Genomic DNA, 22,625 nt, shown 5'->3' with positions numbered 1-22,625 from the left:
TTGCGTAAGAGCATTTTGTGGCATAATTTACCGTTCCTTTGTAGATACTTCCAGAAGCATATTTTTCGTACGATGGTATAATTACGCAGGTCAGGCGCTCAAGAAACGCAGGGATCAGTCGTCTCGGGTTACTCAGACATTAAGCAGTAAGCTAAGAGGTGTACAGTTGGTGTCATTTAAGGTGACTCAGTCAGTAAATGGACGCACCAACGTCAACGCGGTGCGAAAATTTGACCTAGAAACTGTTTATTTCAATTAGTTTTTCGGGTTCCGCTTAAGTTGTGCAGGAGACTTTAAAGCGACGTGCTATAGCACGGCTTAATAATAATATCGAACTTTGCTCATCATTATTACTAATGACTGAATGATTTTGTTAGACTTTGTAGCTGGGCAATTTCGAGGCTTGCGCAATATGCCGAATAGTTCTGGGCATGGTTTGTTTGTCACTCTCCAGTCCATCATAGGCCAGTCATTTTACTAAGGAAACGTTTAATACGAAATGCGGAAATCCATTGAAAGACGCCTCAGAAAAGTTCGGGATTTTTACAATTTGTCCCACCTCAACTTCTATTCAACTTCAGCGCAAAAACGGTAAATCGTTCCCGATCTATAGAAGCTTGTATTTAAGTCGGTGATTTTTAACTACGTTTTAATTATTCGCACGATTTCTACGGTTGAAAGTCGACAGGGAAACATACAAGACAGATGAATCCGCTCTTCCGCATATCCCCTTCTACGGCTCGCTCGAAGGGCTGTCGTACACTTTTGCTGACGTAAGGGCAATGCAACCGCACACATAGAATGCCTGCTTAATCATTCGCTGACGCTTTTTCCATTTATAAGCTTTTACTTACACAATGACCCATGTTAGCCGTATATAGAGCACGTTAATTGTCCGCTGACTTTTAATAAGGAGCCGAGTTAGAAAAAAGAATATGTGCGAAAACCATTGCCCTGCGATTATCAAGTCGTACACATCCATTAGGGGAGAGCCGCAGCAGTTCAGGTTACATTAGGCGCGCGTAAAATCAAAGCTACGGAACGTTCCCGCTAGCGAACGGTAATGAGTTTCTAATACGGGCACAGTAAATGACCAGTTATTTTGATAGTGCCGTAATAGAACACCACGCAGTGGGCCGATACCTATTCGCAACCGAATCTTGAAAACGTTAACGGTAAAACATGTAACAGCTTTATTAAATAAACTGTATTCGTAAGTAGACGTTAGAACTACGTTCGAGGAACACCCTGCAACAGTTTGTCCTGTAGGACGTATGAAATGTGTGCGCATGTGTAACTGCCTTCATGAACAGCTCGTTCGTGTTTATAATGTGGACTTCCGTAAGATATTTCGGGCTTATCCTTTCGTCGGTATCGCTTTTGAGCGCGATGCTGGAGGACGCTCCAAACGAAATGGCAGGTAGGCCAGAAGGGACAGCTTCTTGTACAGGACTCTGAAGCGCCTAATGATTAATAATTAGTTGTAAATGTACATCGGACGATTCAGCTAGCATCATACTAATAATAGCATACAAACGAGGTTCGATTATTCAGGTCGCCTACAGTCTTCTTTGTCTGTTTAAACCAAGCAAGTAACGAATCAGCTTTGAAGGTTTGTGAATTTCAACGTGGAAAGTTTACAAATGGTGCTTTAGCTTTGTTGATCCGTCCGTTATTGTTGTGTCATCTAGAGTTGCCTGTGCCTACTCTTTAACAGCTAGCCCGTGTTCGTTCTTTTATGTTTCTACGCCGGGTATCGCCGTTGAGCATTCTATCGGACTGTTGCCTGTCAGCGTCGAACGAAGTACGTTCCAACCTAGACCCTTAATATTAGCAGGCAAACACGTTACCTACTAAGTTGTCACGAGAACAGCTCCAGCTTACCTCAATGAAGTCAACGGGCGTTACAACTGTAACCATTCTCAAACTCTTAAATTTGTATTAGACCAATTGAAATCAAGAAACGTTCCGATACCAAATAAGGCATTCTCTAGTTAGAAAAGCCCTGCACAACATATTGTGTTGACTTAGACTACAGAAAAAAAAAAAAAAATAGAAATCGGCAGGATGGGACAGGTGAAACACTTCGGACCCATTCACGTGGTGAAATTGAAGTTTTCTGCAAAACGGTTCAATTTGTGAGGAACATGGAAGGCAGAAATTAATCTAGTAAATAAACGAAGCAGTTATTTTATTATGCGCGGTTCAATTGCTTGCTTAACTTTGAAAAAAATCTATCATTATCACAGTAGGTATTTAGGTCAACTCATTGTCTAATATTGGCCTACAGCCAATTTAGTTCGTTCAACCAATAGCTGAAAAGAAAAAAAAAGACCTTTCAAGCAACGTAGATGAGATTTTCAAAGAAGCAGCCATTGACATAAAATGCTCGTATAGAAACAGACTTCAGATATCAACAGCCTTATGTTACCTGATTGGCAGAAATCTTGGGCCTACCTTGGCATGGTTGGTATCAAGCTGGGAAAGGATCAAATAAGGAGTCCTGTCTCCTTACTGAGCTCGGACCTGGCTACGCTGAACTTTTCGAAAAGGCCAAAAAAAACTTTAAGACTTTCAACGAGATCAATCGAAGTGAAGCGAATATACGAGAAGATGTACTCGAAGAAAGTGACATGACACTGGTAAGTGCCAATATTCCTAAACATTTTAAACGCAACACAAGGTAGTATCGATAATTTTATCTTACTACATATCGTCAAATTTTTTATCTCTGCGAAAGGGGTTATCGATCAAGTTGACGGGACCAGAAAAAAGCACAAAGTCTACACATTTTTAACGAGTACGAGGTTAGCTGCCAGCTCCTATATGACGTATTTTTCCAAAATCAAGTGAATGTAACTTGGTTAATTTCACGATGGAACAGCGCTACGCGTTTGTGCGGGTAGTAGTTGGTAACTATATACTTTTAGCTGAATCTTCCGCCGGATCTACTTAAGCCATAACTCTTAGATTATTCACACGCTACTTTGGGGGTCCTACCGCTAATTTTTGGGTTTTCGAAAGGTAGAAAGCATGATACCCGTGAGATTTTTTACTTGTACAAGTTGGTACAGATAACTGTGCATGGACCAATTTCGTTTTGTTCGCGGCTTTGCTTAAATAGATAATCGCAAACGCAAAACTTGTCTTCTTTTTAGCGTGGCTTTTTTTTATCCGGGCCAGGCTACACTTCAAGCTTCTGTGGTATGAATGTACCACAAGTAAGGTACGTTTCATATGACTTGTTTCAGCAGATGCTGGCCTGTTGCTCTCTAGAACACCTAGCCAGCTGGTCGCTAAGCTGAATTCATTATGATTTTATGGTACCTTATACGTTACTCGGCCTTCAATACATAATATACTACATGCGACAAGCTAAAATAGATGCGTGATGAAGATTCAACTAAATCAAGAACAATTTAGTTTTGTGTAAAAATAAAAAAAAACTTTAATTATTGCCATTACGTACGGATCATCATCATCATCATCACTGTCTAGTTTATTTCACTATTTTCATTTTCTATTCTAATCGATGAAATACTCTCTGTTACCTTCTACTGCCTTATAACATGATACGTCTATTATGGTTGGTAAAAAAATATGAACGTACGATTGTTATTTGATAAAAGAAAAGATAGATAACGACAGGCGGCTGCGGTAGCTGATAACATCGTTTGTTTCTCTTATATCTTCAATTTTCTGGCCGAGTATACACGATCGATGTATTGCTATTGCTCTTCTGCCGACAGAGTAGAGGATTTCCACAGTGGCGATAGCCGTTCGGTAGCTATGTCGATAATCCCTGTAACTGTTAAATGGCATCACCGAACAGTCGCTTAGCTCAAGAAAGTGAAGATATTTCACAGTCAATGAGCCACGCAGAAGGGGCCCCTTCGTATGGATACTGTTACCAATATAAAATATAGTAAGTTACACAAACCCACTTGCTCACTTTTCATCTAGGGAACTACACAGGGGTTGAGCGCATTTAAATTGCGGACTGTTCATTAAAGCGCATCTACATTCATCCGCTATTCTTGCTATCGAAATAAAACTAGCTCCTTAACAATAACGAATTATTTATGGCAAAATGGCGGCCATTTTTTGAATCTGAACGAAGCCTAGCCGTCATCAAACTGGACGACCCCTTCCCCCAAACGAGACTAAAAATTGCGTTTTCTGCCCCAAATAGATAGAAAATTTTTTTTATCTAGTTTCAGAAAAATCTGAGACAAACTTTTCTGAGGCAAAAGAAGAGTTTTTCGATTTTAAAAGGCCCGAAAATTAATCAGGATAACCCAAGAAGAAAATACGCATGAGTGTTTGATACAGAAACTAAAAGCCGCTTTGAAGAGAGGAATATAAATTGCCAATAAACTCGTCCAGATCGGCCCTACCGTTTAGTCTTTTGAGGCTTTCTTTACACCTTTAATTTTTAAATCCCTTGCGTATTTAAGACTTTTGGCTAGTCATCAGCCCAAAATTTAAGTACGCTAAACTTTTTTGTTTGAACAACAGTTCATGAAACTTAACGCCTTTCAAAGTCACTCGACGTACTATTACTATTGAAGTTGTTTGCGGAAAGGACCATTTTGAAAATGCCTAATTAGTTACGCGCTGAATCTTAGCCGTAATCATGGTAGATTACGGCTATACTAAATACACATGGCGTACAGGAATAAGTCTTCTAGCACGAATAAAAAAATATTGTTGAAATATCTGTATTTACATTAAGTTTGTGAAAAAATCGATAAGAAAAACTCTAACTTCAGATATATATACATATATATGTGTTTAGAGCTGCATATATAAAGCTGTTCTTCGCGCCATTGAAATGTTTTAGAGCTGACTTTTTATTAACAAGACTAATCACACTAATGCGCATCCGAAAACCGGGTAGTGTGGGACATTTTCTAACACTCAAAAACGCGTATGCCTCGACCAGTAGGTTGGGGGGATGAAGCCTTGAAGCTACTGTGACATTACTTCAAGGCATCCATTCTTCTTCACCGGTATCCGTCACAGTGGCCTGCTACCGCCGCCCTAAATATTTTTTGGGATCGCTGCCCGCTCCCGGTGCCCATCATACATATGAACCTGAAATGGGCAATATTTGCGATTTTATAGAAGTTTCATTCATATGATTATACGACACAACAGAAGACAGAGCCGTAAACGGTTGTATTTTCTCTCGAGAACGTAAACAGTAAATGAATATTAATCAAGATGATCAAGAAGCTTTGCTTTGTTATGTGCACTTGGGTTTTTTGCTCAAACACGGCAATTTGGGAAACCTAATCGACGACTTATAAATAAATCAGATAAACCAACATTGTCCTAGTGCACATCTCGACTACGGCGTACCCAGGCTTTGCAAATTTTTGTCAACTAACATTGGCTTGTAACACCAGTTCAAAAAGTTAATTGTTTCCACTGAACTGTACTTGTAATGTTTTTACATTATAGTCGGATGTTTTTCAGGAGCAGCTTGTTGCTCGTCGAGGGTTTGGCCTCGAAGTACACAACCTATCTGTAGGGAACGGTTGGACCGTGTCCGTACATCGCATCATTTCTCGGCCTAGTGTCACGGTCGCCGCTACTTCCGGACAGGAAAACGGATTAACGCATCTTCATAAGGAGAGTAAAACTCCCGTCCTCATACCGAGCTTCCTTCTTGGAAGTTCAGGCTTCTGGCTCACAGCTGCACGAAATACCTCTCTTGGTAAGGTCAAGCCTCTATATCGAAAGTGCAGTAAAGTATATTTGTGATATTCACCCGCCAGTTTCGCCTGGCTCTCCACGGACAACTTTTAGCTTTTCCTTGATCAAGCGAGGCTGAAATGCTTCTATAGTTAGCCCTAGTACTACTACCAGCGTACGCAACATGTCGTTGTCCATCTGCTTGTTTAGTCAAGTAGGCAGCAATGCCTAATTCTAAATATAAGCACGTAAATAGTACCCGTCGGAGCCAAAACGCTGTACAGCTTTGAATGCATGCAGCTTTAGCGATGAGCGACCCCTAATTGGGCGACGAAAGGAAAAATTCACAATTGACCTTGTGACAGGTCCTTCTGTTACTTATCATTGATGTAAGCAGGCACAATGTGTGTTTGCGAGCTAGCAGAGTAAATAACGTCATGTCTAAACTTCTAACACCAAAATAACGTTGAATGGATGAGAAATACAGCAGATCATTACTCAGCGGCTAAAAACAAAATTCGGCTACAAAGTCCTGTTTCACAGCTTGACCCTGATAATTCTACTTTAAACCAGACCCGCATTACGTGAGAAGCGGTGAGCTGAACGAAGACCGTGAGGTACAAGATTAATGATCGAAAATTTAAAACGGTTGTCAACTGCGAGAGCTTGATTACTCCAATGAGTATCGTAGTGCGCGCGCGATGCCACCTGAGTTGAAGTTACCTTCTTGGATTTGCATTTAACTACTATAATAACAACCTACCCATATCAGTGAGCTTTTCATTCAAAAGATATTCTGGCTTCTGGTCAGAACAAGCTGGCTATTCTATTTATTCATAACAATTCAGTGTTTGAAAATAGCCAAAATATTCAACTGTGTGTTAACTGTTCTAGCGTACATATTGCAAGATGGCGGCTTTGATGTATGGCTTGGCAATTATCGAGGCAACTCGCTCTATGCTCATCATGAACAAACCGATTTCTCAAAAGATGCTGAGTCTCCCTGGGCGTTCACAGTCAACGATCACGGTAGGCATTTCAGGCTTCTCAGACCAAAATAAATTATAGCCAGCCGTTTATATCTTAGTACTTTATTATATCAGCCAGGCTTTATTATTTACTTCTCTAGCCAGCTTGAACTTTATACAGCCCCCTGTACAATAAAGGTTCGGTATGAAATACAGGAAACGCTAGTTAAACACTGCAATTGTAAGTAAAAATAATTTTTTCCGATTCAAAGAGTGGATTAGAGGCGACAATTTTTGGAAACCCTAGCAAAGTGGTAATTCAACATCGTCTAACTCCCTGTTAGCTATAATATTAAAAGAGGCCAAAATTCTTAATACCAACGAGTAACTTAATTCTATTACAGCTCTGTACGACACTCCTGCACAGATCGACTATATTCTTAGTGTGACAAACCAACCTAAGTTGCATCTTGTCGGCATGTCGCAAGGTTCAATTTCAAGTATACAGGTATATGAGGGGTTTCAGTCTTGCTCTATTTGAAAATTTTGTAGATATTTATTAAGTCTATGTTTTTGTTTTTTGCTGCGACAACAGCAAACGTTTCGACACGTCCAGTCTTCTATTATTATATATATCTGTACACATATTATGTGTGTTTTATATTCGATGTAACATGGCCTCCGCTCTGTTTCCTTTACTTTTCAAGATGTTCTCTTTACGACCGAGTTATAATGACAAGGTGATATCGTTTGCATCGTTGGCTGGAGCGCGTACGTTAGCGTCGGCTGATAAAATTCAGTTTATTAAGTATGTAGTGTGCCTGATCTCCCGACATATGGTATGTATGAGAATTTTGATTACAGTTTTTCAAATTTGTCATATAGGCTTCCCATGATTCGCTTACGTCTACCAAAATAAATCTGCCGTTTTTGTTTATAGAAACCAAGCGAATTTCTTCCATGGAATGAGAACATTGCCAGTTTGGTCCAGGGCGCTGAAAAGGAATCATTTGATCTCTTTCGAGACCTCATTGGAATGACTTCCGAGTACACAGATCTGGTAAGTTGTGCTTGAACTTTTCCATGCGCACATTATGCTGAAGCGTATCTGTAAAAGTCACCGATATACGGATTGATGTAAGACACGTTACCGGAGTAGTTTGTGTACAGGTATTTAAATATGTCCGTTCAAGTCGATGTTTCGAACGACATTTGCATTTTTTTTTTCTCACACAAAAATACGAGAATAGCCTATATATTCATAAAGCCAAGAATATTTCCATTTTAGAAAATCTACTATTTGTAAAATACATCTTACTATTTGCTTGCAGAAAAAGCTGCCCCTTTGGGTGAAATATTTGCCTGGGGGCACTTCGACTTGGGTGCTTCGTTACTACTATGATCTTTGGGACTCCAACAAAATGATTGCGAATAGTTCCTCTGAGACGGAATTCGTTCGAAGCTTTGATTATGGTCCCAGAGGAAATTTACGCAGGTACATGTTATTGACATATTGAAACGTGAGGCCTGGTTAGTTCAATGAAGACGTAGTTTGAAGATAAGTTTTAGAATCTTTCGTAGACCTTCGCTTGCGAATACGCTTACATATTGTCGCGCAGATAGTCCTGGTGTCTTTTCTTGGATACGGACATGAAGCCTAAAGTGGTATTTTAGTTTGCTTATTTCTTATCACTGTTCGCCTTGTAGACAAAGCATTAATTTTGATTTTTTTTCTGTGGAACATTGGCTTTAGATAAAACGATTAGTCATTTTAAGTGCTGACATTACAGATAAATGCGCTCAGTCGTCTCGGGCTATGTCAAGTTCTATACTTGTCACGTAGACTATATGCCCATTCAGTTCAGCCGATTCGATTATATAATTAGTATTTTAAAGGGTTCGCTGCCAAATCTCATTTTAAAGAAATTTACGATTCAACGAGTTGCAGATAAACCTGTATAAGTGCGAGCTTTAAATTAGCTCCTACTTAACCTTCTCACAAGTGGTTATTGTACTGCCAGCAATTGTTTAACGCTGTCCAACTTTCCGTTACTGCATCCAAATACAAATAATATATGCGACTTCCCGAAATCCTGTATTGCAGAATTATGCACATAAGTACTTCATTCTTAACTCATTCACTTCCTGGATCCCTCATCCACCTCCTGCTTGTTGTCCCAGTACGACCTACATGCCCACAGAACTTCTTTGGGGTGCATAATATTACGATGATGATACCGTAGAGAAATGTATACAAACGATATACGTAGTGGTCGGCTGTCAGCGGGTCATTCGATCCAACGTTGATACAACGAAAATACAAGGCTACATCAGTGCCATCCAACGGTGTAGGGACGACGTCAGGCCTTTTCCCGGAACAACCATATCTAGCCACCAATATTGACCTAAGGTGAACTGCTGCCTTCAATGTTGCTAGTGTTTTTGTTGTGATTAGCTGCCGCTGTTGGCATGTTCCAATATATATGTGACAATCCTGTTGTTCTCAGGAGTATGCTCGCTAAATCGTGTTGCGCACGTGAACGTCACGATGCACGCAAACGCATGTGCCCTTGTCGACATCTCCATTCCCAGCGATAATAAAGACAGACTGACACCTCAACCTTACGACCGCTCGTACCATTTATTTCTGCGAGTAAATAGCGTTCATCGCATTTAATAGTTGGCAGCAAACGACAGCTGATATCAGCAGAAAAGGTAAAGAAGGAAAATGAACTACGCTGAGCGTTGCGGCCCCCCCCCCCCCGTTGAAGTGTTATCTGGAGAGCAATGGACGCAATGCCTGGACTAATTGCAGCGACTGGGGAAGAAGACTTAGCAAAGAGGCAAACGCATAGAAAGAAAAGAGGGGGGGGGGGGGGCAGCGACAAGCAAGGGGCAAGAACAGTTAGAAGCTGGGTCAGCTAAGCGCTCGGTGTGGGAGGCGGCGACGGTTTCGAGTCATGTCGGTCGTTCCAAAAGTGTCCTCCTCGATGGGAACCTCTCAACTGAACGTTTAAGCTGCCGAATTCCACCTTTGTGTTTGTTGGGAAATGTCACATTAGGAACATTCGGGATGGAGTTTGCTTGGAACGAGTAGGGGCAGATACTAAACTAGCAAGTAATCCAAAACATGCTAAGATGTAGGGGCAAACGTCTTATTATAGGGTGAAGGGAACGGAGAGCGACGGTTAATGCTGCCATGTCTACCAGGTCTAAGGGAAGCTGACACGTGCTCTGAAAAATGTTCGCCTTCTTGTTTTTAAACCCCATTCATAGTCAGCGACGAGAACAACGAATCCAGGCTGCTGTACAGCCATGTAATTCTACTAGCTCTACTGTTTGCAGGGCGCAGGCCGACCTGCCGCGTATTCTGAACGATGTATACACACAAGTAAAATCACATTGAATGAGCATACCGACAGCTAGCTCTGCGCGTATTTCTGTTATGTCGGACACATTGTTCATCAACCTTAATATAGACGTTCTATAGGCATTTAACAGCTATGCTAAGGCCTTGACAATCATGTTACCTAGTAGCTCGTCCGATTTGACATTTGTGCCGTGTCCTATCCGAATTAGCGAAACGATTAGCTCAAGGGATTAAAGCACAGCTGATTCTCCTTGGGAGATTATGTCCTGACAATAACTAGGTAATGAGCATACTACATCGTCTTCAACAGAATCGAAATGACCATATCTGCACATCGAGCAGTACCTGTTAACAACGTCATCGCAAAATACTTTCTCCGAACGCTGTTTTTGCTAAGGTTAAGGTTAGGTTTCTTCGCAATCCGTGAAAATCGCTTATAATGTATATGCAATGCGTATAGAGTGATGAAGAATACTCTTCGCGCGAAAAATAAAATTCGATCCTATATAAGACAACAGTGCTTGTCTTGTTCTGCCATTGCCAGATTTAGGCGGAAACTCCAGGAGGCCCGCAATTAATCTTGACGTTGCGTTGTTCCCACATGAACGCCGCTTGAAAAACATTGGCGGTCATTATCGTACTTATCGTTGTTATAGAAATGCACAAATTTCTTGCCTCAGTAACTCTAACTAAGATCTATCATATATCGTAATTTCGATTACACTGCAAAGACGTTTAATATAATCATTGAAGTATTTTGACAGGTACACAGTAGTAGAGGCAAAAGACAGCTCTTCAACAATATATAATGTCTGATTAACAGCTAGGGGCGAAATTCGACATAGTAGAAGCAACAATAGAAAAAGGGCGTAACGTTTTGGATCTTTGAATCACTTTTTAAATTCATTATTATATAGCATCAGAATGGCGCAACACTGACCCGGTCAAATTATTGCAAACTACGTAAGGCTCATTTTCTGATGCCCGCTAATGATCCTTAATAGGTTGTAGAATTAGCGTTCTTATCGACTGGAAGGCTGAGGTCGGACTTGGTGTTGGCCAAAAATTCCAGTTCGAAAATAGTCAAGTTACTCTTTTACTTCCATATGTACAAGCAAGGCAAACAATCTCATATCCGCAATGGGGTTCATGGAATGTATTTCCGTCTCCAGCTCTCATCACTGCAAGCAGTCTAGGTTTCATTGAATTTTCATTCGTTTCACGCGTTATCTTTTACTGTATCTTTTCTAAATAGATTCAATACAGAATCGCCAGTCTGGATGGATATCCGAAACCTCCGTGTCCCCACGAAAGTCTATTTTTCAACTGGAGATCTCTACTCTACGGCAGAGGAAAACTGGAAACTCGTGAGGAGTCTGCCTGCAAATACGACGGAGTATCTTTTCATTGATGATATAAATTACTCCCATCACAATTTTGCTATAAATGATAAGGATCCCAGCTTGTTTTATGACGTCCTCAGTTTTCTGAGAAAAGCCGAAGCAAACCCGACCTGAGCTATAATAAAAAAAAAAAAATCGAAAGAAACCCATAATTTTACTAATCTGTTATATACTAAATTGATTCAAAGCATCCAAAATAAAGATTACATGCATCTTATTCAATTGGTAACCTTCAGTCTGTACGATATATCTTCCCGAATCATATCCTATCGCATGATTATTTATCTTAAAGGCTATTTCACTTGAGCTATTAGGTCACTTTTTAACATACATTATCGAAATAGTCATGCAATGCAAAACCTAAACGGTCTCGCGTGCGTCTCTATCGAGCTACTTATAGTATGTACTATGGATACCTCTATATACATGTGTGCATATTTCGTTCACTGTATATTACTGAAATGCCTGCGTTTCATTTATATCGCTCATTATAACATCGCCTTGAGCGGTCTTACAATCACTAGTTATTGCGTTCTTCAAAAATGTATACTGTTACGTAGGAAAGGTTCTCTTGTAATTTGCCGTGACTGTTTCAACTGGTACAAGCTAGATTCAACGGTTCAAGTTCGCGCCGCTCCCGCCACTATCTGGAGACGGGCTTCAGACCGGCCTAGAAATTGAGGATTGTATACGATCAATTCGAGATACCACTGGTTCTGTTTCCTAGAGAAACAGTATTCCAAAAAGCTGCCCGCGGCTATAAGAATGCACATCTAGCGGAGGAGGAAACCAGTATTGCGTTGGATACAAAGTACATCGTCAGTGAAGCCTGTGGCAAGGAACTGGTCAGGGCAATGTTCTGCCATGCTTCTACGACGGGATCCAGAATAGGTTAGAAGTTAGCAAAGTCTAGACAAATGGTATATATTTCTTCAATATTTTTCCTTGGCTCATTTCGAGCGTTTAGAGTCCTTCATAAGTCTCGATTCTGGGCCGAAAAGTGGCAACAAAGAGTTAGCAGATATCAACCCTGCGAAACGCCAGATACCATCGTAGATTATTAGTTGTTACTGAGACATTTACGTATTTTTTCAACGGGTTTTCTCGAAAACTACTGGACCGCTTTTGCCAGATGAAACTAAAGCGCTGCAAAAATTGAAACGCAAGTTAGCTGGCGAAGATAGGCTTCACGCCATAGCTCTTTTTATTGTACGACAAACGCAGTCGTGGACATGAGACTTCAATAATAACTTGTAGACGCACAGGGTGTGACCTGCTCTCAGAAATTATCTGTATTTATTAAAGAACTGAAAATGGTAAAAACATTCTAAATTTTGAAATTGTTGGACGTTGCGTGTATGAAGACATCGATTAGCGGCCAATGGCGTCGTGTGCGTTGCTAAGGATACGCTTCGCATCTTCGATATAAAACGATATAGTTTCTGAATAGGAAGCAACTGAGGTGCTGAAAACAGAAAATACAAACCGTTACGAGCTGACCAATAATAATTGGACAGAAGAGCGGATGGCGAGTTTGCGAAAAGACTTGCGCGTACCGGGGCGAAGGCGCTGGTCTAGCATCAGAGTCCGTCCACGAGCGCCGTGAATTTAGTGATTGCTTTCATAATAGGAACTGACGTTGGAAATGGGTACGGCGCCCATTTGTTCGGAACCAGTGTTGAAAGCAATAGCTCGGTAAAGTCGTGCTGTTTCCATCGGGCGGAATCAATTTAAATAGAATATACTAAACACGGGCGTCATTTTCAATAAAGTGGTAATTAAGCACAACGCAGGGTATGAGATTGAGATTGGCATGATGCGGCTGCAAAATGAGGGCGTGGAAGAGGTCGACATAGAGTTGCATAGAGTCCGTACTGGAGATGTTGTTGTGGGCCGCGCAGAGTGTAGTGCTATGGGTGGCTTAGGGCAAATATAAGAAGCAGCAATCTGATCGACAGAGATACGAGCGAGGGCAGCAAGCGCTGCATACGAGTTGTTAATTTTAGAGATGGCGGGGCTATTTTTTTTAGGCAAGCAGCAAAGTGGGCTATGGGGTCTTGCAGCGAATTTATAACGTAGTAGTGAGCACTAACCGCTGCATTATGCTGATATTATTCTTTTACATCACGTTGTTGTACTGTTCTGCCCCGGGCGCACTCTTGGTGTATGATTTTAGGCATAAACTAAATTAGCTCTAAGAAGCGACCTTGAATTATACAACCGAATGTTTGTGGTAGGATAGTTTAGGAAACTGAGTAGTAAAGTGTTGACTAATCTAGGTTAGCAGATATTCAAGTGTGAACGAGAGTGTGATAATCCTATTGTACGTAATAATAGTCGAGTGAACCCATAAACTTCCCATTTTGTAAAAATCGTAGAATTATAAATATTACATCTAGGTGTTGACCAAGAAAAACCTAAGGATCTGATGCGACACGTAATGTACCCTCCAAACGACCTTTTAAGTAACCATCTATATGATCAACTATATGAAAGCGGTATGTTCATTATTACATTGTTGTCAGGAGTCAACTCTTCGTCGAAGGAATAAAAAAAAGGCCAATAACACTCAGTCGATTTCTGTCACAAACTACTCGAAACATTGACTCTAAGACTGAATCTAGAAAAGTGTAGCAGGCAGCAGTAGTGCTTCATATTGAATTTGAACTAAAAGTATCGTATCAGATTAATTTACTATGTTTTATAGGAAGACGTGAAGATTATTGTTGAACATTTGAGGAAAGGACGACAGGCATCGATACTAGGATCTTTGAAAGGCGCCAAAATTCTGCTTGTTTACGTAATCGTAAGAATCTTTTAGTAGGCTTTACTCTTGTCCACTTCGGGAACCAGCTTGTCATGGCTGTACCTTAACGTGGAGGCCGATGTTTAAGCTTAATCTGTTCTGTTTTTTTAGCTTTTTATTAATACCGCTTTATTTAAAATGAATTATGGCTATACGTTTTAACTAAACTATGTCAGAATAGATGAGATGTGTTTTTTTTTTTGAGTATTTAGCAACTTTAGTAACGGAGGAAAATGTATTTTCACGTACGTAATAAACTAACAAATAATCACGATGAAATGAAGCATCTTAACGCTTTCTAATAGGACCGGATATCTTAAAACATAAACAAGCAGTCCCGCCAAGTAACATCAATACAGCCGACCTTATTGTGGCCAGCTGCATCTATCACACCTCAACACATTCACAGCAGACCTCAGTATTTACTACTCAGCGAAACATTATCACTCAGTAAAACCTGATTCTGATGAGAGACCCAGACAACTGCAACAGTGAAACGCAATAAGGCGCGTAGAGTAGTATAACAGACTAACTATTGCTATGTACACGAACTATAATCTATTTAAAATTGTGTATAGTTGAGGGTCAAATCAGAGGACAAAACGGGATATGGGGCAAAGCTCGGGGAGTAACTTAGTAAATTACTGAAACTTAATTTCCACCCGTAAGTCTGTTACGCTTACATTGCTTTACGTCCGAGAGAAACCAGCTAAGCTCGATAGTTTACGTTCACTTTCATCTGCCTAACCACGTTACATCAATAAGTACAGAGAAAATATTGCGGATATATGCTGATAAATATATAGCGAGTGGATACCAGGAACTCGTCTCTTTTTGCGGTCAATGGTCTGATCCATCCCAGTAATAGCAGTGGTGTGGTAGGGAATACGCCCGATCTGAGCAAAATGGAGAACATAACTGTAAGAAGCTAGGAAGAATCGACGATATCGCCAACGGCATCGTTCAGAAAGCTCGAAGTAACAGGCTGGCTCAAAAGATATGAGCTTTTTAGCCAGGAAGCGATGATAGCTAAGGCATTGGGCAAGAAGGTACCTAAGCGAGAAAGAGATGCGATCTTCTTCAGTTAATTGCAACCACGATGTTTATTGAGATATTTAGAACTAACTTGTTTACCTACAATAAACGATCTGTACGACTTTCTGTAATCTGTAAGATCTGTAATAGGTATGCGGAACGCGAATACTCAAAACAGGTAAATACAATGGAGCCCTTTTCGCGGGCATTGGTAGTGAGGGGTTTCGCCCCATCACGCACTAATAACGTTAGCAATAATTGTTCAAAACAACAACTTTCTACTCTTTCTACAACTTTCTAGCTGACTCGTTGGTTGATCTCTCGATCTGCGGGCAGCTTTTTCCTACTGGGATGGGTTCCTGGTATGAAACCGGCAGTTAAGATCAAATGAGCATCCCTTAAGTCATTTCAGCTAACTCGCTAATTATAAGCCTATCCTTGTAAACCATTCTTCAAACACGTCTCTTACTACTCTTGATGAGATTTTGATAAGCCCATAAATGCGAAGAATTCAAAACTCGATCTTCGCACATTCTCCCAAAGTAAAACTTGAATAAATAATTTACGTATAGAATTTCCCTGATTCCGTGGATTTTTCATCGAATTTCGCTAATAATAAAATACTATTAATAGTAAGTTATTTCTCTCATAAATAAATAATATAAAAGAAACCAAATTAAACTCTAATGTAGTTTAGAAAGAGAATTAACTCGCACGTGAAACAGTGGTAATCTTACTCACAAAATATAAATTACGAAAAAAATTATTATTTTCGGGGTACGAGCCTGATAGCTTAAACTTGGCTTACTTGGCAATATTAGAAATGATAAGATCGTATATTTTATCCTATACGATAATCCTTTTAAGCCAGGCATTTTATTTTTTTAAGGCAAGTATTTCTATTTTTTACGATTTAATGAAAATGACAGGAAATATGTATGTAACCAAGCCTTCCGCTTCCTTCCAGACAGAGCATGAGACAGCCTATTCGGGTATCAATGTACAGATTACAGGCAGCTGCAAGTGAGTGCAGAAGTGAGCTTACCAGCGTCTTGAAAACGCAAAATAAGGGTAACCTACTGCTGAGTGGTTTCGACGATTTAGTCGCGAAGCGTCAACCCTAGCCTATAAAATGGCGGTGGATGAAGTGGTGGAGCAGCTGCTTAGCCCGTGCTACCAATTATCTGACATACTTTTAAACAACTATAATAAATATCTACTAGTAATTATCCGCGTTATTTACTTCTTAATTACCTGCCTGCGTCGTTGACACTAGTGACTTACAAATACGTACGCAGGTACTCTCTAGTACCAGATTCATTCCGTAAACAAGTAAGTAATTATAAAAAAGAATGAACGACAAATATGTTTTATTACTGCATTGGGTTTTATGAAGATGCTTGATACATGCGCTTCGCCTTATAATAGCTTAAACTACGTACATCTCTAACTACGCTTTGACTTTCTTTACTGTATCAAGTACGGAAAGAAACAGTACAAGTAGCAGTATTTAATTGTATATACTTGTCAATTGAGTTTGTGTGATTTTTACCCTTTATGAGACAGGATGCCCATCAAATAAGCAACATTGCGGGCCTTAGTTACGCCTTAGTGATTAAAGCATGCCTAATCGCACTAGCATACCGCCATTATTTACTTTGGATATAGGCGAGTTTTTTCCTGAAATAGATCCGATATGAATTACGGTACTGAATATGAACGTTCGATAAGTATACATAATAACTATAAATAGACAATGAAACAGCCGTGAACCTTTAGTGCGACTATGCAAACCCAATATACAATTATATATTGTAAGGTTTTTGCAACTGGGTTCCGCTAGCAGCAAACAAATTGAATTAAAATATCTTAGTCGAAAAATCAAGCGGTACGCGCCATTTGACTGCTGTTGCGCTACTAACCGATTAGTATTTCATCGAAGGAAAATTGTAAGACAGCCTGATCTGACCGTTCATTCATATAATGCATAAGTATTACTAGCTTCTTTGCTACAGGAACACCGCTTCTGGATTTCCAATTAAGCAGCCCACGACCCGCTACTACAGGCGACAAAAAGTAAAGATGCTACGCTTTTACTATATCTGTATTTAAATAGAGCACACCACAGAACACATCTAGAGAAACGTTCAAAATTACGAGACTGCTATTCGGCAACGCTCAAAATATCCCCATCGCTACGCAACCTTCTACTATTATAATGTAAAGGGTGATGTATTTACATCACTTGCGATGATTCAACACACGTAATTATCCTAAGTAGAGAAGTCGACCGGCAGATTGCAACTTGGCGGACTCGTGAGCCAATGCGCATTCCTACGTTGCCTTCATCGCCTAAACATGAGGTAACGGGGGCCTAACCGCGTACCTCTAGCTACCGACCAACCGAAATCTCCAGAGCTTCACCTGTCGCATTTTCTAAAATGGCATATCTTAACGTCAACGACGCAGTAGGTGAGCTCGCTATTACGATGCAAGTTTGCTGAGCCTACTTGTTGTGCGCTGCGTATTCGATCATTCACGGATCAAGTTCTGATTAGTTCAGAGTTGGCGACGCTCAGCTGTGGCCGGCCAACCATCGGCCAGGCGCTGTCCACCAATAACCTTTCCACCACATTAGTGACCTGGCTTGACTTTTTCCTTCCGTCTAACCACCCCTGGATTCCCCTTCTTAGGGTGTACTTTTTGCAGACGAGGTACGGGGATTTCATAGCCGTACACCCGCCTCCTGAAACGGAACCCGATCGAATTATCTGCCTACGATAGCCGAGCAGCACGTCGTTCCGAACGACTACTGGCACAGCTCCGTACACCACTGTAGGTGCACAGTCGTCAGGGGCCAGCAAGTATGACGACTTTGCCAAGCAAATATATGGAGCGACTGGCAGGCAAGTGAGAGCGGCATTTCAGCTTCATGCAAAGTAGAACGACTAGCGATTCTCATTCATGACACCCCACGAACTTGGCTAAATCGAAGAGAAGGTCGTTGTTGAGAGAGCAGGCCAGGTATTAGATGAACCTGTAATGTTAGTAGGGCCTGTTTCTGGCATTATAAACTGACCAGCCTATCGCCAGTTTAGCGCTGACGTGAATTCTATAAAGCCTATGGCCGATTTTCTTAGAGCGGCTAACCAACGTTGGAGCTCCTTGAAGCAGCCTTAATCCACACTAAGTTTAGGCTGGACTAACAAAGTATTAGGATTATGAAAGTATATATCATTCAGCAAAACAATAACTTCGAGTCCACAAAAGCAGTAATATAATGTACGTGTTGCGATACACTGGTGCAGCCCACTCTCCATATGTTTATAGTAGCATCAAGACGATATTTCGCAAGTATGATGGTCTGCTGGCATTGGTGTTTATATACTAATTCAAGCTACCTACAACACAGTGAATCGTACTCAGATGTACTACGATAGTAATCTTGAGTAATGCCTTATAATATCGGGATGCCGCATACGAGATATTGGTCGAACACAATGACATTAGTAATGTCTTGGGCCCGAATGATCGTCATCAGCGATACGCAGAACTTCGTTGGCATAGTATTATAGTCCAGTATGCGTCCTTCGTTGCGAGGCGGCATAACAATGTAGGATACAAGAGTCTGCATCAGTGTTATAGAACGAAAGGTTTACTGATAAATCATTGGTCCCAGCAGTAGCATTAAGACCACTTGAGCTATGCTGATGGCTAATCACGGGCCCGATATTTCCCGGTCCTGTCGTTAGTAGCACAACGTTTTCCCGTCAAGCTGGGTCGACACGGAAAAAGTCATAAAAACTATACTGCCATTTTCATATACACATATATGCATAACCACAAACCCTTGCCTGCTTTATAACATGGAACAAGCTAATTTACCATTAACAGGTTGATTAATTAAGAACAATAGGCTTGTGTTAAATTCAGATCGTCTAGATATCACTCTGTAACTGGTTCATTTATGGCGCTTAGAAATCCCTATTTGATCACCTGCCGAAAAAATAAAACATTACATACCACCTACAACTAGAGTAGTCGACCGCAGCCCTACCAGTCCAAGGGCTCACGAAAAAAAGACACCGAAGTACAGGCAAAACTTTGGCAATCGTTGGTGCCACCTGGCGTTTCCTATGAAAAAAAGTCCAGATGACATGTATATGTATAACATTATTTCGCCTCGGCACGCTTCACCTCCCCGTGCCGGACCACGAGGCCGCAGGACTAGTAAGCAAGCAAGCACAGACAGCGCAGTAGATTACGATAACAGGCATCTGTGGTATCGCCATCTCGAGAAGGACTGAACACTGGCATGTATGTCCGTGACACGCTGGACCGCACGACTGACAACTAGCACTAATGGCCTTTTTCTGTCTTGAAAATCGATCAGTTGTTCATGACAGAACGCACGATCTTAATTATGGAACGTCAGCAGTGGAGTTAACGATAGCAGTGCCAATAGCAACAGTAAAAGTACAAGCCTGCGAGAAAATAACGGTGTCCTATTATACATTGTACTGCTGAAATTTTTATGATATGAGCCTCTGGACCAAAGGAACTGTGAAGTGGACGTAGAAAACGAATTAACCCGGTGGCGCTTCATGACTAAACAGACGTTGTAAGCATGCAAACTAAATACCAATAGCCAATAGTTCTAAACGATTGTGCTCGACATATACGACTATCTGCCTATCCAGAATATGAAACAAAAAAAAAGTAACTGGATACAAGTGTATAATAGTGTTTGTTCTGGCGCTCTGGCCCCTCTTGATTCGTGGTGCTCCAGCATGCGGCTTTACCATTGCAGGCGCAGACAAACTTCGAGCGAATTAGATAAATGAGTGTCAGCAAAGGGTCATGTTTGAAGCTTACGCGGTTTTTACTTACGTGGGGACAGTAAGATTCTCTTTAATCAGAGGGTAGGGCCACTGAACCTACCTCAGCTGCGGTTTCTATTGTACGTTGTCTTATTGTAGTTTGTAAAGGCCGACCTACTGGCTTAACTGAAGCCGCCGCGACCAGCCTTGGTTCCAGTGAGTGTCGATCGACCTGCTGTTATCTTCAAAGTCAGTTCTGCACAGTATCTAAGGCCGATCCTTGTTCGCGTCGATAGTAGGCTTAGCAGAAGGAAAAAGGTGGAGAGGGCGTACACCTCATTTTTTGTGTACCCTGCGGTTTGCATTATGAGTGTGTAAATAATTGGTAGCTTCTAATGACACTGGAGCATCGACTTCTTCGTCCGCATGAGCAAATTGATTTCGCAAACTTTGCATACTGCTTTAGTGCGTCAGCGGTTACTTTACAAGGTGCGTGGTATAATTCCTTCTGGTGGCGAATAGGAAAGCGTTGATTGAAGTTGTCCAGTCGATATGGAGAGACACAGAGTTTTGCCTCATTGGGTGAAGCAGGCTTACGCCCCGGTAAAATTAAATCATTACGTTAGATAAAGGAACGAACAGCTTGGAAGGGTTTTCTGGTTTTCATTTTGGTGAAGGTAAGATTGCTTTTGTAGGCTAACACATGAGAAGTAACCACGTTTTTCTCACAATACTACATTGTCGATGCAACTCGAGCACAATATTTCGTTTATTTACGAAGTACATCCAAGTGTATCCCTACCCTGGACGCGAAGAAGGAGAAGTCAGAAATTAAATTGATCTCAATAATTTGGATTATTACCCTGAACATCGACAATAATTGAATATTGAGAAGAAATATGTTAGGTCTCTTCCTTCCTGATCGAATCCAACACAGGTGGTGGATAGGGACGCTGAGATGGGTGACCCTCTCACACTTATCGAGCGAGAAATGGCTGTGCGGAAAGAATACGAAGCTAATTTATTAAAGATATGCACACGTGTAGCTATACGAGGTAGTTTCTAGCTTCACGCTTACAGGAAGAGGAATGATGATCGCATTGCTCAACGCTCAAATCTAAAATTAAATCCGCCGCCTTATTATGAACTTAAACTCGGCCCTCATCAGTGCAACGGTATCCTTTTTGTGAACAAAACAACCGTGATACAACTATACCGTCATTTTGCTGAAATGGCCTAGACAGAGCCAACGAGTTTACTCGTATATCTAAGTGTCAATTCATGCTTAGAATCCGAAGAGAGGTGCGATTCGTACGCGATCTTAATAGACGTATGTTAATTATGTGCGGCCAGCGTAATATGAACGTACTCTTAGTTTAATGTGAAGCTGAAACTGCTGAGCGTTCCTTCATAATATTCAATCATTAGATCTGGAGGAAAAGAATGTTCAAACTTTATTTTCTTACTAGATATGTAACGGTTTATTAAACATTTACCTAAAAATAATTTATTAGTTGTTTGTTAGGTACGAACATCTAATTTTAGGAAGCCGGCCACACCAGTTACTTGATCGTGCAAAATAATCAACATCTATTTTCAACTTTAATAGAGTTCCTGTCAATAAAATCATCTGCCAAAAACTCAATATTGGCCTACGAACAATAGTGTCAACGCTTTTCGAAATAACAGTACCCCTTGTTATAAGCACCATTATTACAAAGCAGGCTAATCGTCAAAGATAAAAACGGTCTGAACTTGTTTCACTACTACACGTCATCAATGTTAAAACAGAAAACGCCTATTTATCCAACGTTTAAGCTTTTTTTGACGTTTTAAGCACATATTTATGCTGAGATCATTGTACTGCTGCTATATAAGTTGGACAGACAATAGTTGTACGCACGTGCATGCCATTAGCACGAACACCAGTGAGTGAAGCGATCGAAGATTGATAGAAATACGTAGAATACTATAACGGTGTTTTTTTTAGATGTTATTGCTGTCCACTTCGACAAAATTTCCATCAGATCCCTACGCTGATAGGTCACCTATCAGATAAACACATGGGGTGGCTGATGAGCGAGAGAGAGGAGCTTCTCTGCACAGTCAAATAATAGCCTATCAATCCAGCAAGACCAGGCCGTCCTCCACTATCTACGACTCCCATCCAACGTTACACCGACCCACAGTTTCTGGTGGTCTTCGCTAACTTCTCTCCCAAGGCACTTCTCCGTGCCTTTGTTTCCATTGAAGAGAAGTATCGCTTCGCCGCCGTTGCGACGTAAAGTGACAGCATTGACGGGACTTGAGGCCAATGACGCGTACTAAACAGCCTGCGCGAATGAAGAAAATTATTTTAAAAATAACGGTACTGTTTAGGACTGAGCATCCGTTTCTTCCATTTAAACCCCCTTTCCTTAGTCCTTCCTACTTTTCCCTAACTAACCTTGCGGAACTGCCACATGCTACCGCACGGCCAACCCAAAAAGCTTGCAACATTGAAAGGAAAACGGCTACGGAAAT

General features: G+C 40.9%; 1 protein-coding gene and 1 long non-coding RNA gene across 3 annotated transcripts in view; one reads left to right on the top strand and one right to left on the bottom strand.

The window, feature by feature from the left end:
• Positions 1 to 22,625, bottom strand: part of LOC147753949 (uncharacterized) — a 49,415-nt gene that overhangs the window by 2,978 nt on the left and 23,812 nt on the right. The window lies entirely within an intron of this gene.
• Positions 1,110 to 16,513, top strand: LOC111263022 (lipase 1). Of its 2 annotated transcripts, none has more exons than XM_022837754.2 (9): positions 1,110 to 1,420; positions 2,443 to 2,642; positions 5,482 to 5,722; positions 6,595 to 6,729; positions 7,073 to 7,176; positions 7,376 to 7,507; positions 7,609 to 7,728; positions 8,000 to 8,163; positions 16,250 to 16,513. In XM_022837754.2, the coding sequence occupies exons 1-9, from the start codon at positions 1,306 to 1,308 to the stop codon at positions 16,404 to 16,406; spliced, it is 1,368 nt and encodes a 455-aa protein (XP_022693489.1). In that variant the 5' UTR covers positions 1,110 to 1,305; the 3' UTR covers positions 16,407 to 16,513. The 2 variants fall into 2 exon arrangements, with proteins under 2 accessions (XP_022693489.1, XP_022693481.1); XM_022837746.2 differs by lacking the exon at positions 16,250 to 16,513 and adding an exon at positions 11,294 to 11,658 and having other exon boundaries at positions 1,119 to 1,420.

Source organism: Varroa jacobsoni, unplaced genomic scaffold (genome assembly GCF_002532875.2).
Source record: "Varroa jacobsoni isolate VJ856 unplaced genomic scaffold, vjacob_1.0 scaffold_75, whole genome shotgun sequence".
In the NCBI taxonomy this organism is placed as follows: domain Eukaryota; kingdom Metazoa; phylum Arthropoda; class Arachnida; order Mesostigmata; family Varroidae; genus Varroa; species Varroa jacobsoni.
Note: the sequence above shows the minus strand (reverse complement) of the source record. Positions and strands in the feature narration are given on the sequence as shown.

Coding starts and splice junctions, on each gene's coding strand:
- LOC111263022 (XM_022837746.2), top strand. CDS start 1,306: ATGAACAGCTCGTTCGTGTTTATAATGTGGACTTCCGTAAGATATTTC. Junction 6,730..7,072: donor GTTCACAGTCAACGATCACG/GTAGGCATTTCA, acceptor ATTCTATTACAG/CTCTGTACGACACTCCTGCA. Junction 8,164..11,293: donor CCCAGAGGAAATTTACGCAG/GTACATGTTATT, acceptor TTTTCTAAATAG/ATTCAATACAGAATCGCCAG.